General features: G+C 38.4%; 1 protein-coding gene across 2 annotated transcripts in view; it reads right to left on the bottom strand.

Moving 5' to 3' along the window:
- Positions 1 to 1,630: 1,630 nt before the first annotated feature.
- TOX3 (TOX high mobility group box family member 3) overlaps positions 1,631 to 21,881 on the bottom strand; it is a 78,852-nt gene continuing 58,601 nt past the window's right edge. For both annotated transcript variants that reach the window (XM_010585002.1, XM_010585009.1), the window contains exons 4-7: positions 10,372 to 10,641; positions 8,772 to 8,999; positions 7,383 to 7,463; positions 1,631 to 5,184 (exon numbers count right to left, since the gene is read on the bottom strand). In XM_010585002.1, the coding sequence (XP_010583304.1) occupies positions 4,447 to 5,184; positions 7,383 to 7,463; positions 8,772 to 8,999; positions 10,372 to 10,641 (1,317 nt within the window). In that variant the 3' untranslated portion in view covers positions 1,631 to 4,446. The remainder of the gene's footprint in view (positions 5,185 to 7,382; positions 7,464 to 8,771; positions 9,000 to 10,371; positions 10,642 to 21,881) is intronic.

Genomic DNA, 21,881 nt, shown 5'->3' with positions numbered 1-21,881 from the left:
AATTCAAGTAATTTATGTATTATATGTTATTGTTATATATTTTACTCAGTATTTGTAGCACAGGTATTTTATTCCATAACGTCCGGACACAACTCTTCCATACCCGATGTCCTTCAGTCAACCTTAATGGAAGATACAACAGATCTTAAATTTCTGTAATATTGAAATTCTACCTCTATGACCAGTTTAAGGATAACAAAGCAGCCCTTTGCTACTCTAAAGCCAATTTGGATGACTGATTTTCATTTCCGTGTTTTAGGGGCTGGTAATCAGAACTTGTTTAATAGAATACCCCTTCTGCTACCAAGTAGATTCCTCCACATAAACACAGGCCCCTTGCTGACCAGCACCGGCTCATCACTACTGACGCTGCTCCCTACTTTTAGTCAACTGCTCATTTCACTTTCACTGGCAAACCTCAGAAAAGTGTGGGAATGAGGTATATTTTGTTCTGTGCCGGAACACTCAGTCCAGTCTATCAAATGCAAAATGTTCATATTTAACTGCATCTTGGGCAGTTTCAAAGGTATCATTTTAAAACTACAGTGTATTTCGTTAAATCAAGCCCTACAATGATCCTGTTTTACTTCCATCCACTTAGCCTATTAATGCAGGCTAATAGTGCACGTTCTTGTGGTAGCAAACCCCAAAGTGTACCAGGAGACTACAGTGATAGATTACATGTACATGCTGTGTCATATCCAATTAACTCAAATTGACTGTGTACTGCATTATGCTGTTAGTGCATGGAAGATCAATAAATATGGAGAAAATCCAACGAGACCCTCTCCATTCCCATCCAATTCTAGTAGGTCTGAGACAGATCATGCTCCTATGATGTGTATGCTGCTGCTGAAGAGGGCAGGTGGTGCATAGACACCATTCAAACTTGGCCTATTCAATCTAAACTCCTCTAACTCGCCATTCATGCATAGCAAAACACCATCTGGTCCTATTTTGCCTCCAGCAATCACAGCTGACCAAAAACGATAATAACAGCTGTTGCAAAACAAAAGCCAAACAAAGGGGGGAGGGAAAGGTTAGAATGAAGTCCAGTGCTGCAAAACACTCCATGAAGTGAGAGATGGAAAAGGAGCCATTCAAATAGCCAATCCCCATTGAAAAGAGTCAGTGCAAGACTTCTGGTTAAACTTGAGATATTTAATCCATCTGTCCTGCAAACCACAATGGTCAGGTGATAATATAAAATTGAGATTATGTTGCAGAGAGATATTTAAAGGCTTTGTTCTCCAAGTTAGAAACTAATGACCCTGTGTCAGCTAAAAATTAAACCTCCTTATGTTCTTTCATCATGTGTCAACCTGGGTTAATGTGAAAGTAGAATGTGTTTAACCAGGGTGATAAAGCGTCTGAAACCTTGGGAAAAGAAGGGAGCAGTTAAGTGCTTGTAAATGATATGAAGGAAAACAGTCTTTAAACCATGCACGACACTGAAATCATACGGGTACTGCATTTCTCCTGTATAAATTGCATATTAAGTGATTTAAATTAACAGTTTTATTTATGACCTACGATAGCAAAGTTACTCACTTAGACTCAGGGAATATGAACACCAACTTGCACAGTTTGAAACACAAGATGTTCTGCAATATGCTATTGTGGGTAATGTAAAATATAATTTTGTAGCAAGCAGGGGGATGCTCCAGTTTTTCAAGATTCAAATTTTGATATTTAAAATGTACAGTCCTGCTCGATGATTAATTTTTTTTAGCTGCAGTAATTAAAACTATTTTTCCTGGAATTGACCATCAGTAGTTCAGCAGCTCTTAATCAAATGTGATAAAACCCAGGATTTATGAAACCATTTAATGAGTGTAATAACACCTGCTTCTCGCTGCAAATAGTTGAAAACAGACTTCAGTTGTAATTAACTCTTATCACTAGTGACATTTTTCCAACGATACTTCATAGGTCTTCAAAATGACAATTATAGAACTAATACACAATTACTGTCACATGCAGTTTAGCAATTATTTCTGAAGGCATTTGTCTAAAGGTTTCAAAACGACTATAAAATGGTTCCCTTTGTTATGTAACATTGGCTAAAACCGACACACACAAAAATCTCTCCCAACCAGCCTCTGCCATGCCATTTCTAAAGCGGGCAGGCTTCCTTGCGCTTGGAATAAACATCCTCCGTCCCAGACATTATGAGATATCATATTAAGGCTATTAGGAGCATGGGTAGCTGTCAACTAACACCTATTATGAAAAGCTTGAATTTATACATGATTTCTTCTGCTCCGAGAAATCTATAAATTTATAATTAGAACCTCTTGCTGTTCAATATTTGTACATAATAAACAGAGTACCTGAGGATGATGAAATATTGAAAGCTGACTTCATTATTATTAAACTCACATGGTATAGTACCTCTAACCTCAAGTCTGGCTGCAACTTTTTGGGGATCTATATTCCATTATTTTTTGGTTGTGGTCTGAGCGTGGTAGCCATGGACACCGCCTCAAACAGGATTAGGATTCGGCTCAGGTTTGACACTTGCTGTTTTTAATTTTCATTTTATCATAAGCAGTTTAAGATTGTTGCCAGTGGTAATTTGCAATTTTTATCAAGACCTCTTCATTATAGCTTCTGACAGGACAGATGCTGTAATTAATCATGCAAGACAACTGGGGATAGTGGTCAGACTGCACTCGCGGCACAGATACTGCAGGCAAAGAAGGGAAAGAAGAAAATAAAGGCTTTCTCCTCTATGTCCAGAGTAAAAATACATGAACAGCACTAATAACCTGACAACACACTGGAGGTGAATGTTTCCAAGTCCTTCATGTGAAATACCTGCCCCTTCCATCGCCCCCTCTATCATGCCCTACTTTTATGATAAAATAAAAGTCAGGCAACTCAGGATCAGCCCAAGTCGGAGTTGGGGTCTTACAGAGGGGAAGCCCATGGCAGTAAGCTGCGTTTACATCTGAAACTCAAAGATACAAAGAAAAGCACAATTTGTGCTTATTTGCATCTCTGAACACTACTGCTGAGAGGCAGGCTCTCTATCCTGTTCCTGCAGATAAATGTAACACAGAGTACCACGAATGCTTTGTAACTCTATCACCTGCCTTCTCCCTCTGAAGTTGTAGAAACCTCAGAGAAGTTGTACGTGACTCTTCAGCAGTGCATCTTGATGGATACAAGAGCTGATCGCACTCCTGGTTCTGATTGGTACCTGTTTACTCAGTATCTTTGATAAAAATCCAAAAAGTTAAATAAGTTTTCCAAGAAAGTGTTTGCAGAAGGAAATATTTCTGGGGTTTCTATCAAACACTTATGGCTCATCAGTTTTACTGAAATGTGTTTATTCTATAGCAAGATAAAAGCATTTATTTTAGATAAGCAAAATACAAACAACTTAATTGCTGCTATCATAACTCATAAAAAAGTATAAAACAGCATAAAAACACAATAAGCAATGTAGCAATTAATAATTCATGTTAACCAGTGTTTACATTAAAGCCTCATTTATGAAAACTTTACAACACATGATATGAAAACTTACAACTTTTAAAGAAAATATTTACATTGATTATTCGGTTGTGGAGTTTCATTTAAATATTCTACTGGTTTTACAGCATATTAAAAACTCTTGCCTTTTTCATCTTAGCTTTCTGTAATAACAGTTTTATTTAAGTGCATTTCCCTTTTAAAAATACAGTGTATTAAATCTGAAACTCATCACTTCGACACAGAATATAATATTCACCTTTGTTCTGTAACTGGAATTAATGTAAGAGGGTAAATGTCAATATATATTTTCTTACAAACTATGGTAGCTTTATTTGGAGAAATGAAGTGAAAGGTTGGGTCAAACATTTAAGTTCAGTTACTTGCATTTGTTTTTCTGAAGACATTTAGGAGAGAAAAAATTAAGAGCTTTGGCAAAAATCTGTGATTTACTCTATTTTTTCATGACAAAAAATGCCATCAACTAACTCATGTCATACAAGTATGATTGTATGAAATCCAATCATCATCTTACAGGTAGTTACAACTGTGCTTTAAGGGCTTCATGAGTTCATACTGCCTTGAAGTGCATTATTCACTTTTAGAGAAAGAAGGGTTATATCATATAACTCTGAAAGGCCATTTTGCAGTCATAAGGTCCAGGTATTTATTAGGCCATTTGATTCACATATTGTAGGTAAAGCTTAAATAAATTAAAAAGGCATCACATGAAAAAGAGCACAGCTTTTTTTTTTTTTTTAAACAAAATGATTTATAGTCAGCTAAAAGATGATACACAGCTACATTGTAGTTCTTTATTGCCTATCTAATAGACACTTTAGAGGATCATTTGATCTGTTATGCATCCCTGCATAACTACCATCAACAATTTACAGTTTTCAGCCAAATATGGTTTACCCCTACCCCCTCCATCAACGCAAAGCCATGCTGCAAGATCATTTATCTTCAGAAAATACTGACCTGCGATAATACTTGAGTCTGTGTCTGAGATTGTATTTGTGACTGGTGCTGCTGAGGTGCTGGCTGAGGGCTCCCAATGGCTGGGATGGGAGAAGTGATCTGAGAGGCTACCGGAGAATGCTGCTGAGGAGAAGGCTGTGACTGGTGTTGCATATGCTGCATCTGCTGCTGCTGCATCTGCTGAAGCTGTATGTGCTGCAGTTGCTGTTGCATTTGCTGTTGATTAATTTGCTGCTGAAGATGCTGCTGCTGCTGCAAATGTTGTTGCATGTGGTGCTGAAAATGCTGCTGTTGCATTTGTTGTTGTATTTGCTGATGCATTTGATGCTGATGTAGCTGCTGCTGTTGCATCTGCTGCATCTGTTGCTGCTGAAGCTGCTGTATCTGGTGCTGCTGGCTTTGCATTGAGGGACTGACTTGAGATGAAGATGGTGTTGCCACCATGTTTGTTCCCATAGAGCTTATCAATGGAGCTGCAATGTTTGTTGGCATGTTTGGTGCAATGGTAACAGAAGCTACAATCTGATTCATCGGCAGTCTCATGGTTAAAGGTTTTGGAGCAATTGCTCTGGGAAGGGACTGTTGAAGAGTTTGAGGAGATGCCGATACTGGTGCGTGTTGAGAAAGAGAAGTATTCAGAATAAGGGAGGAAGACAAATTCGTGGATGCCAATGTTTGCTGAACAGAACGAATTGTCTGGGCCTCAGCAGATTCTGCAGCAGCCTGTGTTTAGAAAAGAAATTCATTGTATTTTTAACAGAAAAAACATTGTTACTGTTTACATAGAAATAAAAGTCACAGCTACTCAGAGAAACACTTTCATCTTTTGTTTTCTATCAGAAAAGATCAATCAGCAGTCTGAAAAAGATCACTGATCCACCGATCCATTACATCACCTCTTCATCCGTCTCTGCGCACTGCACCTCCAGTTCTTACTTGGACAAAAAACTAACCCTTGTTCAACACCAGAAAGTCACAGATGTCACATACATTTGTGGCTGAAAGAGCTAAAAAGGGCCCAACACTTTCTATATTTGTATGTTTTCAAAATAACCCTGTTCTTTGGGAGACAAATCTGAGCAGAAGCATATCCCCCCCTCCACGTGTTATCATGGCATAAGAATAGTGTATGAACAACAAAACTTCTCAAACAACTTTTTTAATTTGCTTGTTGAAGTTCTTCGCATCTAAGGCAGCAAGACCTAGGCATCGACAACAAACAGAAGTCTAAGGGAACGTTGTCAAGGCACCCAGCTGAATATGCTGGAAGGGCTGCAGTTGCATCAGCGGGGTGCCCTGCTTACGGAATCCTGCCTACTTCCAGTGTCCTGGAGGTTTCTGATGAGACATACCTGCAGAAAAACTCCAGCCCAAAGAGGCCTATTGAAATAAATGAGGTGTGCTGGTGCCCCTGAGGGCATAGTTCTATTGGGTATATTTAAAAATATTGTGTATGCTTAAATTAGATATGTTTAAGCACCAAAGGTAGGATTCGTCTTTCATAGTTTTATACACATCTGCATTGTCCACGACACGCAGAATAGTTGCCTAAAATCCCTATATAAAGACAACGGAGAGAAAAAGTCTCTTCCAGCACAATTAATTGACATGTTTTAGACATTTACCTTAGAATGTGGCAAATTGTGCTGCAGAACTGTCTATTCCATCCCTACCCTCAGCAACCACCTCGGATGAAAAAGTTACAGCAAGGATGCCTTAGGTTAGAGGAGATGAGATGAATACTGGACTTTGAGTATAATTTCCACTCGCAGTCTTCCCACAAGTTACTCGGCAGTCCAGGTCCCACGGATTTTGGGAGAAAGTATGATTTCTGATGGTTTTGAAATGGGAACTTAGGACTGACAAAACAAATTCCCTCAAAGGTTATTTAGAATTCCAGCTACCATTGAACTTAGCGTTGTGATACTAAAGGCTTTGAGAATATTATCGAAGTCCTAGAGACAACAGGAAAACACAGCTTCTTAACACAAGGAGAAGAAATCTTCCAGCTTTCAAGAATGCACATGCATAATTTCTGCTGTTGTATTTTTAATCATTAATTAAAATACGCAGCAACTTTCCGTGTGATTTGTTAATGCTCTGCAGTTGTACATTCAAATAAATATTCTCAGGAGTTAGATAACATGACTTCCGTTGCTTTGTTGTGGTTGAAGATATTTTTGTAACTGATCTTTATGAAGTATTATTAGAGAAATAACCACCTTGATTAATTTTTACCCATATTTTAGATGTCTATAAGCATATTACTGTTTACGGTATTCAGATGCAACAGATCTACAACCAGTGTAGTGCTGGCGGTTAGAAAGGTAAATTCTCAAGTAAGAGCAGAGCTTTGTTTTCTTCGCAAGTTTTATTGTAACTCAGGATCTGCTAAAATACTCCACGTGGCTCACTGCCAGCTAGTCCATTTGTAAGTACTCTCCAAATTCAGAGCCACCACGCAATTTTCCCCTCACCTGCAAGAAATACTTAAGCTTTGTCATACAATAACTGCTCTCCAGTTCCACGCAAAGCAAGTCGGTCTTTCAAGAGGTAGCACTTGAGGAAAGACAAAACTCTGCGAATTACTTGCAAATGTTAATGTCAAAAGGTCAGTATATTTTTCATGACTGAATTTTACTTTTGTAGTGAAGTACATTATTTTGCTTCCATAGATAAAGGAAGACGTACATTTACAAAGTTATTGTTTGGTAATCATTACTGTGCCATTAGAGAGATGAAGGTTTTTTCTGCAGAGACTAAGCAGGGTTCAAGTAGCAGCAAAACATCTTGTGGAGCTCTGTTACTGAAATCCTAGGATTCTACTTTTATTTTGTGTAACACCACCCCACCACCCCCAAGATTTAAACACCATTGCCAAAGGCTAACTTGCATTACACTGAAGGCATTATTAGGCTTACCTTAGAAACAAGGCTTGCTCTATAGGCAGCAAGTGCCTTTAAGTATTCTTTTTTGGCAGCTTCAGTTTTTCTTTTATAAACCTATTAAAAGAGACCACAGTTTCACCAACTTCAATTATTAAGATGTTTTTGCCAGAATGCTCTCAAAATCACTTGCAAAGAAACAAAAAATACAGACCAAAAAACCTGAAAACACTCTTTTCTGAAAGATCTAAATATTCTTGCAGGTGGTTACAGACTTTCAGGTATACTTGCTGGACTTGCACCACAAATTATGTTGACTTATTGCTAGAGCAGCCAACTGTTTGACAAGACTACCTATGCACACTTCACCTCCACAGGAAAGGATATTTTAATGACTCTAAGTAACGGGGATATCAGAACACTGAGTATTTCAGATGCTAAGAAGTATCTGCAGTAGTATAAAATAGCAAAAAATGCCTATGCAGTATTTTTTTTTTCAAACAAATATTCAAAGTACAGAAAAGGTGAGTCATAGAGCTTGGGCAATTCACTTTCCCCAAAGCCAGTATAAGAGAATCCCATTGAGTTAAGAACAGTTAGGCAAAAATTAATTAATCTGTATTTTTAATCATCAGCAAATTTAAAGTTAACCTCTAAATCATGTTCACCATCATCTGTTAGATCAGACTAAAAGTTTCTAAATGTATTTCACAAACAAGTATCATTCTTCTCTTGCCAGAAGGTGTCCTATATGGGAATTTACTCTTTCATCGCAGCTTCCATTAACTGTTACTGGGAGCTGCACGGAATTATCAACAGAAAAACAGCCTCAAAGGAATTTTTTTTTTTTTTTCTTCCTTCAATCCATGTGTAGGAGTTACATGTGTAAGAAAGAAGAATAACCCTCAAGGAAGAACACAACTCATCATTCTGTACCAAGTTTGAGTTGGAGATAACATTTCACACACGACATTGTAATGAGGCACAGAGGATTGGCTTCAAAGGTTGGAAATCAACACGCTTTGTAACAAATTCATAAGGCAGATCAAAGGAAAATGGTAAATGTGCTGTACCATCCCCTTTTCTCTTCTAACTTCTCATTAATAGGAAACAAGACCTTTGAAACAGGAATCATCAAAAGATGGTCTTAACAGGACTCCAGGACGGTATCACCTGAGCTGTTTTACAAACTGCCCTTTAAAATTTAAAGACAAATACAGCCATTTAATACTACCTACTGGCTTTTATAACAAAATGCTTTTTAAATGCCAGCTCTTCAGCAAGTTCAAAAATCAGCATAGCTCTACAGAGTAAGAGGTCTACATCAGCAAGTAGTGTGGTCTACTCAGAGCTGAGGTAGGAGGCTTTTTTTTACAAGGATTACTATTTTACTTCTTGTGAGACAACCCTGCGTCAATTTTTTACCTGTTTTTGTTCTTCTCCTAAACTGTCCCACATAGATGCCACTATTTTTGAAACCTCTCCAAAAGTTGCATTCGGGTTCTGCCCTTTAATTGCAGCTTGTGTATCCCTGAAGAAAAGGGCATATGCTGACACTGGCTTTTGTGGCTCATTGGGATCTTTCTTTTTCTTCTTCTTTGGAGTCTTGGGCTTCTTGCCAGAATCCGGTGCAGCTCTTTTTTCTCCAGTAGCCTAAGGAACAGTAGTAACAAGAACAGTCAATATATGCATGAAATAAGTCAGATTAATTCCAAAAAGTTATTGCCAGTCTGGCTTAATAATATATGGATAAAGCTACTATGTAGACAACATTTTGGAGAGTCCTTTTGTGCAAGCCTTTCTCCTACCAATAGTATTTAGTCTCAGCTTAATCTCATCAGATCTACTGGAACTAAATGCATGAATAGTTACTACTCCTTGTAAGCATGGCTCAGAGAGTCAAATCCTATGAGTTTGACCTGAAAAAGTGCACCCCAACACTAATTCGTATTTTTTAAAAATTAAGATTTAGTCTATAGTACATTTTGAATAGACAATCTATGGGTTTTTTCCATTAAGATGTAATTTCAGCAGTAGAGGCTCAAAAGACAAGAGCTTGGAGGCATTTCCCGACTCCCAGACTTAGGCTGTCAACTGAGGCGTGGGTCAGGGGTTAAAAAGCCCACCCTTTGGGCAAAAAAGCAGTAGCAACTCTGCAGCTTCTATCCACCTGCAGGGAACCCCCACTGTGTCCAGCCCCCACCTCCAGCACTCCCCGTGCAGGTTCAGGCCCCTGTGGGGTAGCACTGGAGGCTCCACGTCACTGCCAGGCACCAGCCCACGGCCCCCTCTTGCCTCTGGGACGGGGAACCCCCAGAGCAGCACACCCAGCATCACGGGTAACTCTGGTCCCTGCGTGAGCCTCGTGTCCCGCACCCGCTTTTGTTGAACTATGAGCAGATTATTGCAACAAGGGGATAAAGCGGCTCTAAATATACCTCTACGATAGTCATTTTACTTTGATATTTTGAGGATCCTGTACAATGATCTTTCCATATGCGCAATTTCCATTAACTGAATGAGAAAACCTTTCACGAAGAGTCTAAATTAGGCCCTTTAAATACACTGCTAGAATAACATTTGTGCTTTATTTTTTTGACAAAATTTTCCTTTTATAACAGATTTAAGCCAAAATGTAAATTAACTAAACTTGCCATCAGAAGAAAGCTTATTTTATTTCTATCTAAATGCATCTATGTTTTACGTGACTCCAGAGAATACCGAAATGACAAAACTGTCCAAAGTTGATGAGTAAAGAGATTCACCAGATCTATAAAATCTGAAACAAACTATGAATGTAGTAGACCAAATATATATAATGAATATTCTTACAGTTATTATTATGGAGATATTATGGAAACTTCTTAAGTAAAGACACTAAACAGCAAATGAATCATATTCCACTATACTGTAACATTTATATTTTAAATGACCACATTGCAGCTGAGATGTTACTGCTGCATTCATGAAAATATAGCATATAGACATGTATAGCTTACTCACTACACTGCATGGAATAACTTACTCTATTTGATTCATCTGCATCTTCCTCATTTATAGAGCTGGATGGGGAAGGAGTGGCTGATTTACTTGCAGGAGGGGAGGGAGAAGTGTGTGGCAAATTAGTGCCTCCTAAATTTAGCCCCAGCTGCGCACTTAGCTGAGACTGGTTAATGGTGGTTAGCTGAGAAGGAGGCATAATTCCCGAATGAGCAGCGTCAGTCATATGGACAATAGATCTCATAATCAGAGAGTGATCCTGGCGATACTGGGAAACTTGCGTGTGACTCTGATCCTAAAAGAGATTGAAACATCATTTAGTCATTAGCAATTACCATACAGCATTATCAGGTAAAGTTATTTTCACAGCCTTACAGAACAGACACTGTCAACTTGCAGTTTGTTTCATTTCTTTTTAACGAATTAAATGCATTTTTAATATATTTAATGCAGCAACAGTTACCACACTTGCCCTGGACATCACTTCTCCCCGACTCGGGGACGGGTTTTTTTTGTGGAACAAAAATTGCGTTTCCCCATTTTTAAACATTTCTTCTCTTGATGAGATGGGAAATCCCCACAGAAACAACAGGGAAACAGGCTGACTGACAATACAGGGAAAATATTGTGAGAAGACACAAACTGCTGTCAAATGCAGAAAGTAAACAAAACCGGGGTGGGGCGGAACATATAGAGAGAGGAAAGCATCTTCCTTTACTGACATTCAGTTATTCTTAGCTGTTGCCAGTAATACTAGTAGGTATAAGACAATCCTGTCTGAGTGGGATTTTAAAGTTGTTTTAGACAAAGAACACTGCCCTGCCAGGTCTCGAGCGCAGACACTGCAGCACACTGGAGAACCATTCGAGTAATCTTGATCACCCCTAAAAATCTTTGTTCACAAGTACCACACAAAACTACGCATTTTTATCTTTAATCCAACAATCAAACACATGTGGAAAGTAGCAGGCTACGTACCAACCACCGACTTTATTTTTCTTGTACTTCATGTCTTAGAAACTCAAGTGCTTGCATGGTTTTGTTTCTACTGTTTCTTGAGGGCACAAACTATGTCTTCTACATCTGCACAACACTTACCACACTTGTAAATAAAAAGAAGCGAGACCCTCAAGGTAAAGTCAACTGGAATCTGCCTATGAACAACTCAGTTTTCTTATTTTTAACCAACCACACACAGATCAATATACAATGAAGGAACATTTAAACAGGGAAGAAGATTTTTAAAACAGTTAATAAGTGAAAAGAATAAATAGCTCACAAATTGATTCAGCAACCTGATTAATCTATAGCCATTGTTTGAACAGACAGAAACATGAGAAATAAATTAGATTTTGAAAACTCTTTCATTATTAATAACCTACGTCGCAATTAGTAGCAGGTGCAGTGATCCTTAATGAAATGACACAGAACAAAACAGCAATGCTGGGAGCCCAGCGTACAGTCCACAACAGAATTTGCCCTTCCCAGTGCTTAGGAAGTGCAGATAAGCCCAAACCAGTTTTCAAAAATCTGTGTCAGCATGGAGGTAAGTTTAGCCCAAGTGACTTTCCTCTTACTTTTTACAACTCTTCCCTCAACAGAAGCAGTGGTTCTGTGCTCCTGAAAGCCTTTTCTTGGATGGGACAAGTGCGGCCGTACAAAGAAGCAATCCATGCATTAGAGAAGATGCACATCCTGCCTCATCCATCTTACGTACAAGTGCTGCAGCACACTGCTTCCCTGTAGCAATTAAATCATATTACTTCTGAATGTGGCATTCATGTGTCTTTCTGCTGAAGCCTATACAGAAAGAAGAAATCCTTCTTAGCATAAAAGTACATGTAGTGTTGCACCTGGATCCAGTACAGATGAAGTTAACCCCACAAGCTCCTGATCCAGATCCTATACACTAGGTCTCACCCTCATTTTCCCCATGCTTTCCAAGCCATTGCCAGCTTGACTCATCATCCGTACCGCACCACGCTGCTTTTCCTACTTCTTAAATTCTTTTAATACATTCGGGAATGGAGTGTAGTTCCTTAGAGATGAATGCATGTGCCAACAGTAGAGCACTTGATACAGAAAGATCAAAACATCAGACTTATTGGCTGAAATACCCATTTGCTTCAGGGCACCCTTCTGTGAAAATTTACTACCATTAGCTATAGGGTCATTTTGATTGTGATTTGTATTGGCAGTGGCATCTGGAAGTCATTCAAAGTCTTTTGTAAAAGGATATAACTTTCTGCATATTACTCCATTCATTTTAGTTTACAGACATTACTTTATTGCATGAAGAATATTGCTGGTAAAGCAAAGGTGGAGATCATCAGAATCACCTTCTCTCATAGAAATTAACTTTCTTCAGTATTTTGCAGGCAGTACTTTCTTGGAGGTGTTCTACACCTAAAAGGCTAGCTTTTGTTCTCTCTTTTTTGTTACACAATACAGGCCTTTCTGGCCTTTACACCAAGGCAGCAAAATGTGATGACGTGGGTTACAAACCATTACTCCACGTCTTGTCATTTCGGTTGCATCTATGATTTTATTGAGACTAAATTCTCTTGACTTGCACTGACCCAGAATCTAATTTTATACACAAGCCCATGAATTCTTAACTGTCCCTTTTCCTGACACTATTTGATGCTTGTGTGGTTTTTTACATCCACTTATTTAATTCCAGTTTTTCTTTTCTGTATCTTTTCCTAATTCTTTAAGCTTTTTTTTTTTAATCTTGAAAACTTCAGAAAAGCTAGAAGTGGAAACAACAATATTTTGTAACTGGCTATCCAGCACCATAGAGATAAGACATACTACATAAAACAAAATAGTCTGTATCACTTCCAATCTCGTATCATTTACATATGATAACGACAAACAATGTATTTTCTGCACTTTGAATTTAAGTTATATGGCTAATCAAGATTTTAAAAAAATCAGAAAGGAATGGGAATTTCTTTTTTTACTTTGTGGTACAGTGTTGTGGGCCTCAACAACATATGGTACCTATAGAAGAGCTTTCAGACAAGGAAGCATAAACCATTTTTCATGTTTGTACGGTGGTTTAGCAAGTAGCAAGAAGGTAGGGGAGTTAGTCCATAGCAACGTTAAAGTCCACAGCATTTGTATATAACTCCTGAGCAAACAACATCTTCTAAGGAGGAATCTATAATCAAGAAAACAAAATTTCCATCAATTACCTTTGCTCTTATTTTTTCCCTTATATTACAAAGACCAATACTGAACCAAAAGGATCGGTAGTGTTTCATTATGCATGAAATGTTTATCAAAGAAATGTTTAACAACGAAAATCATCTTATATCAGGAACACGCATGGAAGCACAAGTGCACCAAAATATCCACATGACATGCTAATTACATTACTACACGAAAATTTAAAAGCTCACGTATTCAAAGTAATCCACTGAGAATACTGTGAAACTTTTAGAGAATATCACAAGTTCTTTTACATAAACTTAACCAGAAGTAAATGTGATACACAAGTATTATGAGCATTCAGGATTTTTGTAACATCATGCAAAAATGACAGGTTAGTTCTGACAAAAAATTCATGAACTTCTCAAGCGGACAGAATCACGTTTTGATTGAGCCTGATCTGCTTTAGTGTCTTGGATTGAAGCTAGGCAAAACTTGGTGATTTTAACACAAGTCAGGCAAAACTCAACCACTGGTTTACTCAGCATGACAATCAAACAAGGACATAATGTGTGAAATGGAAAACCAAAGAGAAATAACTCGTGTGATTCCTCTGCAGACTGAAATGACTTTGTCTCAGATCTCTCTGTTGTTATCCTACATGAGCGGTACAAAAAAACCTAAGGTATAGAGACCTGTACTGAGGGGAGTGCCAGCCACCCCTCTGGTCTCTTCAGTTATACTCATGGATAAAAAGAGCAAAATATGGTCCAAAATGTTTCCCCCTTCGCAAAACAACTTTATGGTGACTGCATCTAGGCACATTGGCTTTCTGTCACCACTCTCTTGCACAGCTCTGATAGCACACATTATAAGGATATTCAGCATTTGATGCATAGAAGGCCTCATCAAAGGAACCATAAGGATATCTGTCCATCAAACTATCCTGCTCGCAACTATTCTAATCTATTTAGACAGTCATGCCAAAGAACTCCTATTTAGTCATATTGCCAAAGGACACATCTCATGGCATATGCCAAATATATAGCTTATTTTACTTTGATTTGTAAAAGTGTAAGTTCTCAAAAAACTGGTAAAATATCAATTCCTCAACAGCCACTGGAAAGCAAACAACAGAGTAATGAGACTTTAAAAAAGGGAATGTGTGAACTCCCACGCTTTAATTTATACAGTATTATCAAAGGTGTTTTTCAACAATTACTGTACCAGAGCGAAACACACCACTGAGTACTAAGGGAAAAATTAAGGTAATAAAAGATAGTTCGTTCTTCTGTTATCAACTCATTAAGCATCCAGTAGTTAATATTGCTAGTAATACAGCTAGTATTTATTTTAACAGATAAATGCATCCAGCCATTACATTGAGAGGTGCCCCAGCTCCCACTTACCCTGCATTTTGACAGTCATTTACATACAGTAGTTTTATCCTGGATTTCTACCCTGATATAATTTTAATCTCTAGGAATATTCAACATGATATTCAAAAACGTAACTAGGAAATTACTTTTTAGAACGTTTTGAGTAATACTGAAGTCTTTATTAAAATCAATGTCTACAGCCTTCAATCATTTAAATAGGCAACATATCCAGTAAGACTCTTTCTAGCCATGTCAGGACTGAGCCCATGGAAGTGCCTACAGGAAGATGTAGGGCTGGGATCTGACCCTATAACTGCATGAGCTAGTTTTTTAACGAAAGTGAGAAATCTGCCAACAAAAATAACTATGCAAAACCCAACATTTATGGTTATGCTCACTATGCCCTGGTTTCAGAAGTTGACTCAAAACATTATATATTCTATTGCCTCAGGAATTCAACACTGTCAATGTAACCTAAGCTGATGTAATATTTTAAAGGATATATGTAAGTTGAAGCAAACGTACTGCAGTGTAAAGAGCGAAATCCTCAGTTGCCCCTGTCTGTAAATTACTCCCTTTACTTTTGGGCAAGTCAGCATATCTCTAGAAGAAATCCTCAATACTCTTTTTCTCCACAAGTATAGATAAAAGAATCCATTAATCTAAATTTTTACAAGATTGGAATTCACTGCCAATCAAAACAAATCAAACTAACAGGATGCTTTTCTCTGTCAGAGATTAAATCCTTACTTAACAGAATACAAAACAGTTGCACTTGGTGCTGCCACCACTGAAGCAGCATCCTTCCTCTCCCCTCCTCAGATACTGCCATCAGTAATAGATCTGTCAAACTGCAGTTATCAGAAGATCCACTACAAGCAGCAGCTTCTTTTCTCCAGCAATGAGAAAACTCCCATGTTTTGCTTCATGTCTCTGTGGAAAAGGAAAGCTTACCTAATTTAATTCCCAAAGAAAGGCTACAACAAAGTACATGTCGGGTCGGAAAAAAGTTATGTCTGCAGCTGGATCTAAAAGATCTGTTGGTGACAGGAGGCTCACGCACATTCTGCTGCCTGGAGAACATGAAGAATACGCAATTTCTTGGTCTGTGTGCTACCCCAATCCCACTACATCAGAAATTACTCTCTTCTGTTCACTCAGAGCACATAAGCCAGAGAAGGGACATGAAGAGAAAAAAAACCCAAACCAAAACCAACAAATGTGAGGGCCCACTGATTTATTTCCCAAAACTGAGCAACCATCTCCTTTTGTTCTGGCAACCCCAGATGTCTCTAGAAATTCATCTCCTGCTAGATGATAGAATTTTTTCATACAGCTGCAACCTCCAAGTTAGCTGAATGTGTTTTACTGCAATCTTTCTGATTTACTGTCCCTTGCTTTTCTTTGAGGTCTGATCTGCAAGCACGTTGGCAGCAACCCCTCGCATGGCTGGTGTTCCTCATGCTCCCCTGTGCAGCACAGAGCTTCCTTCTGAGCAGCCAGCCTGACCTGTTACAGGGGGCAGTAAGAGTGCCATGAGATCACCAAATCACAACTTAAAACCATTTCTTCGACGGAACCGCATTCAGGGATTAGGCAGTAGGAGCACACCCACACCTGGCAGTGCAGCACCACCTCAGAGATGCGATTCCAAGCAAGAACGTGCCAAGGGACAGGGCCAACCAGCCTGGGCACCTGCCAGACCAACACCGCTCCGGGTCCTGGGGAGCTCTGTTGCTCCGGCACCTCTGCAACACTGCTCTGTGGCCTCATTCACAGTATGCCCAGCTATCTCTAACAAAATGCTGCATTACATGGTGAAGAAATACGAAAAGCTCACAGCTAGGGCAAAATCACACAACTGCCACACTAAGAGACAAAGACTTTTCTCTGAAATGCTTATAATTCTTACCCCTGATGCCCCACCTCCCTAGCACAGAGCATTTGATGTTGGGAACTTTGTTCTTGCCCATTTACTTCCCTGTGACCCCACAGGTTCCTCATGCAGTCCCCAAAGCGGGCTGAAGGGGTAATGCTTCTTGGTTGCCTCAGCCACTATTGAGTCCTTCTGCTCAGGAAAGGCTTCTGCTCTTACAGACGGATGGCACCATAGGTTTGCGACAGCCCTCCACCCATCCACAGTGGGTGGATGGCTGATGCTTTAGCATCACCTGATTCACAACTTCTTTATAATTTGATCTTTACACCATTTTGTAGAGGCATTTAAAGACAGATTCTCCACCCTCTTCTCCCCAGATATCTACCATACTTTAAAGCATATTGAATCACACTCCTTTTGGACAAGGTACCCAACAGCATGACGACAATACATGTGTGACTCTGATCACAGATGGGCTCTGATCTGATGGGTCTGGTGGCATGAGGAGCTTCTCTCCAAATTAGCAGTACAAGCTTAGGTCTGCTGTATGCAAACAGCGAAGGCACATTGCAAAGAAACCCTGGACACTTAAAATGAAGTCCCAGAATGTCAGATAAATGCTGTTAGCTGTTTTGTTACAACCTCTGCAACTTCAGGTGCTTCAGCTACCAAATCAAAGGCAGACTTCAAAGGTCCTTATTATGCAGTAAGCAACAAGGGGAGAGACTGTAAGGAAGCATGACAACTGACAAAAACTATCAAAGGTTACAAAAATTGTGCAAGGAATTGGGGGGGACAGACTTGGGGGTTACATGGTATTTGTTTGTTTCAAAATTGCTACAAGTGGTGGCAGCTATCTTCAGGGGGAGTATTTTTTCTTTGGGGTTGGGGGTTTTTGTTTGGGTTTTCTTTGGTTGGTTGTTGTTGGGTTTTAAAGCAAATGAGAAAAGTAGGTCTCATTATCTTTATTACCAGAGCTAGGTATTTTTTTTTTTCCAGCTACCTAACAACACAGAATAATTTAAATTCTACAGAGATTTAGCATTTCTCAAGAACTTGAAGCGGAAGCTGAGTATTGGGTAAGCTGTCCAAAGGGAAACATAGGTGGTAACAGCAGAGAATAGCAGGAATTTCAAAGGAAGTTTTCAAATGACCCAAGAACCACGGTGGCTGGACCCAACAAAGCTTTTGGCCAGGTACAACATATCCAGACCTGCGGCATCTGCCTCATTCGGCTGGCTTAAGAAAGTAGCACCTGATTTTAAGAGTTTAAACTCAGGAGGCACAATAGTTTAAAGCCAGGCTTAATGCACAGCTGGTGTCCATGGTCATATACGCCTGCGTTCCTGTTCTTAGGAACATCAGAGATTCAGCTTCTGCTCCAATTCCTGACAGCTTTCCCATTGGGGTGTATCATTTTCCACATATTCATATGGCACCTCACAATATTTTCTGGAGTTGATGGATCTTGATTTAGGCATTGTTAATATAAAGTAGTCACAGTTTTTTTCCCAGACTGTTCTGCCGATGTTACTGTGTTTCTCTTCTTTCGTGCATAAGTCCCTCATGTATCTCGATAGTTAATAAACTGCTTGCGTCATTTTTTAATTATTTCCTTTTTTTAGCACCAGCAGTACCTGCTATTCAGATAGATGTCTTTGGCAACTGCTGCCACTTTGTTTCTTATGGACAGGTCCTTTCTTGCCGTTACTATGAGTTGCCTATTTTCGAAAAGAACACCAGAATAGGTTTCCTTCTCCAACTATAACAACTCATTAACAGATGGCCCATTGTGTCTGTATCGATGAGAAGGGAGGGAAGAGCACGTCTCTCAGAAAAGTGACTATATTACCCACACCAAGCATTACAGTGTCACTGAGGATGTGAAAATCTACACACTATTAAAACCCTATTATTTTGTACGTCATCAGGCTAGCACTGTCTTCATACCACGTTAAAGTCGCAGCATGTAGCTTCTGTGCAGAAGCCAGGGCTCTCTGTTACCTCCAGGGTTCTCAGCCCATTGTCCACCTTCCCCCGAGGCCCCCCACGAGCCGTGCACACACGCTCTCCAAAAGGTAACTAAAAACCACACAACTACGTCATTAGACGTAAAATAAAATATTTAACTATACAGCAATCAAAAAAAACTGACTTGAAAGTCCATCAGCAAAGCACACAGCTCAGACGTGTGGGCAGAAGCCAGCCTGCCACAGCGCTGAGCTGAGCCAGAGTGGGCACCAGAGCTGCAAAATCCCAACGGAGCCCTAAAGGTCTAATTTTACAGACTGTCCACCACCATGTGAAGGGTTCTGTATATAGCCAAATGTCAATGATCTGAACCACCAGAGCATCATTTAATTTGGCATTACTTAATTTTGAGATTAATTTTTCTTGGTGCCACCAATTATTAAAAACAGAGGTGATAGCAGCTACCATTTCTGCCGGGAAAGTCCAATACAAACTAGGCTAACACTGTTGATTTAAAACTTGAGTTTAGTAAACCACCATAGTAATCAAAGGAAAAATAAAAACAAGAAAACTCGGAAGATAATCTCTCTTTCTAGTAAGAACAGTTGCTACTCCTATAAATGAATAATTGTAACTTTCTGGAATTAGTTGTATGCTTCGTCTTAAAAGATGACAATAAACATGTTCATAACAATAACAAGGGCTTGTTTTAATAGAGCGTTCCAGGCGTTAAACACATTAATGACCCATGAAATAACTGTTTCATCTGCAACACATTAAACAACGTTGTTATAACATGGTATTAATTGAAAACGTACTCCATTCTCTCTAGATAGGAGATTACAGACTGGGTATTAAAAGACATTTACAAATAAGTTTCTTTGTAAAGGAAAATTAAAATGAATTAGAGACACGCAGTCCAGTGAGTAGTGAAATAACTGTCTTTTGCCAATTTTAAAGCAACTTTTTTAGCTTTTATTCTTGCAATCTTCTGTCAATCTAGTCGGTTAATTAGTAATTTGGGAATTTAAATTACTAAAAAAGATTTAGACCTTTAAGTACAAGGCACCACTGTTCTGAAACATTAATGATATTTCTATTGCATGCAGCCTTTAATAAGCTCAAATTTGCAACTCAGCTTTTTAAAGCCACATCATTGAGCTGTTTATTTTAAAAGCCTCTTCTTGAAATAAAAGCAATAGTCACCATCATGTCTTTGATTTGAGCACAGTGCCACTCCTAAGTAGTAATGTAATTAAAGATGAGCGCATTCCACTATGAATTAGCCTTATCTGTGCAGAATCCTGAATGCACTGACAGCACCACAACAATTGTAAAATATAAACAGGCTCAAATCTTCATCAAATAGGAAACACATTTGCTCTAGCAGCATAAGTAATATAGGGAGCAATATATTTAAAATTATCAGTCTTTGTAACATCTGTACTTTTTTTGAATAAAATAAAAAAATCAGACTGAAAAGAGACAATTATTTCTCTGTGTGTTTCTTAGATATCAGAAAGAGAATTTTGAAATTCATCAAAGCTAACCTTCTGTTATGTACAACAGGCTAAGCTGAAAAGAATGTTAACAAGTTCAATTTTCATTCAATCAGCACTACTGCTCTCTGAAATGTTTCATTGCAGGAAAGAAATAAAAATAATCTATATGGTAATTATGAGGATGAATCCCCCAGTAACTTTCAGCTACATGAAAGGTCAGTTCTATTCAAGATATTTTATCAGTCCCCTGCACATACTCCTGTCCTGTCATTTTAAATCTGAACAGCATTTTATTTTCCCATTTACAGCTACCTGCAGAATTAAGTACTTAAGCCAAATAAGAAAAAAAAAAAAAAAAAAAAAAAAAAAAAGTTGAATGCTGGCAAAGGCTATAATAGCATGGAGATAAATCGTTCAGCTGCTCTCTCTCAAGCCTCTGGGGCTGCAGATTTTTCTTCTCCTGGTGCACTGTGGGTATTCAAAACTTGTTCAACATGATTTCATTTCATTTCAGGCACTGCCTGAGAAAACTAAATTACAGAATCAATCATACAGAAGGTCAGAGTGAGACTTCATTACAAGTATTGCATGCTTGCATGAATATCTTTCATTTATGACTGACCCAATATGTCACAATAGCTGTCTAGTAAAAATAATCCACTTTCTGAAATTGATGTACTACTGATGTCAATGCTACTCAGCAGGCTGGGCAGATTATAGAGAGGTGTTAAAAAAAGGAACCCTCAGGAGCACAAGTTGTAGTTTTACAGAATTGCCACAGTTTGCAGATTAAAATAATTTTTCTATGGGCAGCTCAACAGAAAACAGAGCATTAATATAAAATATTGGGGATTGATTTTTAACGAGGATATTGTTGTTTGTTTCCACTTATTTATATTCAAGTATTTATAGGGATAATATTTGCATCATGTAAATCCATGTGTTCTCTGAAGTCAAATGTACATCAACACTCCATTTTTCAGCGACTCGTTTTTGAACTTCAGGATTTTATACGCATATTAATAAAATATTAAAATTAATCAAACTGTCTCCATTTTATCTCCTCTTTTTGTTGCTGTTGTCTGTTTTTAAATGTAGAAAAAGGCTGTTAAGAAAGATAAATGTGTTGTTTGTTGCCAATAATAATGAAGTTAATCAGCAGTGTGACAAATTGTCACTCTTTCCATAGTATGCATATCTCAATAGTATGAACTATTGTTAACTCATCAATACGATCTTTTAATAATTGCTAGGCCACATGTATGCTGAGAATAAATATCTTTCTTGCACTGTGAATGATTTTTTCAGTATAATATGTTAAAAAGGGAATTTTTTTTTTTGGTCTTCCTGTGGGAAATATGTGAGATACTTGCAGAAGTATTACAAGGTAGCTAGCCAACTCCATACCCTAAGGGAGACATAGGAAAACCTTGACATAACCTATTTTTAACCATGCCTCTGGTGATTCTGCATTCAAGTTTATAGGTGAACATGTCAGGTAGTACATAGAAAAAAGCCAAAGACACACAGTATTAATCATAATTCTGTCCAAGCCCATTTTATTTTTTCAACATTTGTGATTTAAAATCTCATGACATTTCTTCAAGGTGAAATTCTTCTACCAGACTTTTCAACAGGGTAGGACTAC

Source organism: Haliaeetus leucocephalus, unplaced genomic scaffold (genome assembly GCF_000737465.1).
Source record: "Haliaeetus leucocephalus isolate CR32 unplaced genomic scaffold, Haliaeetus_leucocephalus-4.0 Scaffold92, whole genome shotgun sequence".
In the NCBI taxonomy this organism is placed as follows: Eukaryota; Metazoa; Chordata; class Aves; order Accipitriformes; family Accipitridae; genus Haliaeetus; species Haliaeetus leucocephalus.
The sequence above is the reverse complement of the archived record's forward strand: the minus strand, read 5'-3'. Positions and strand labels throughout refer to the sequence as shown.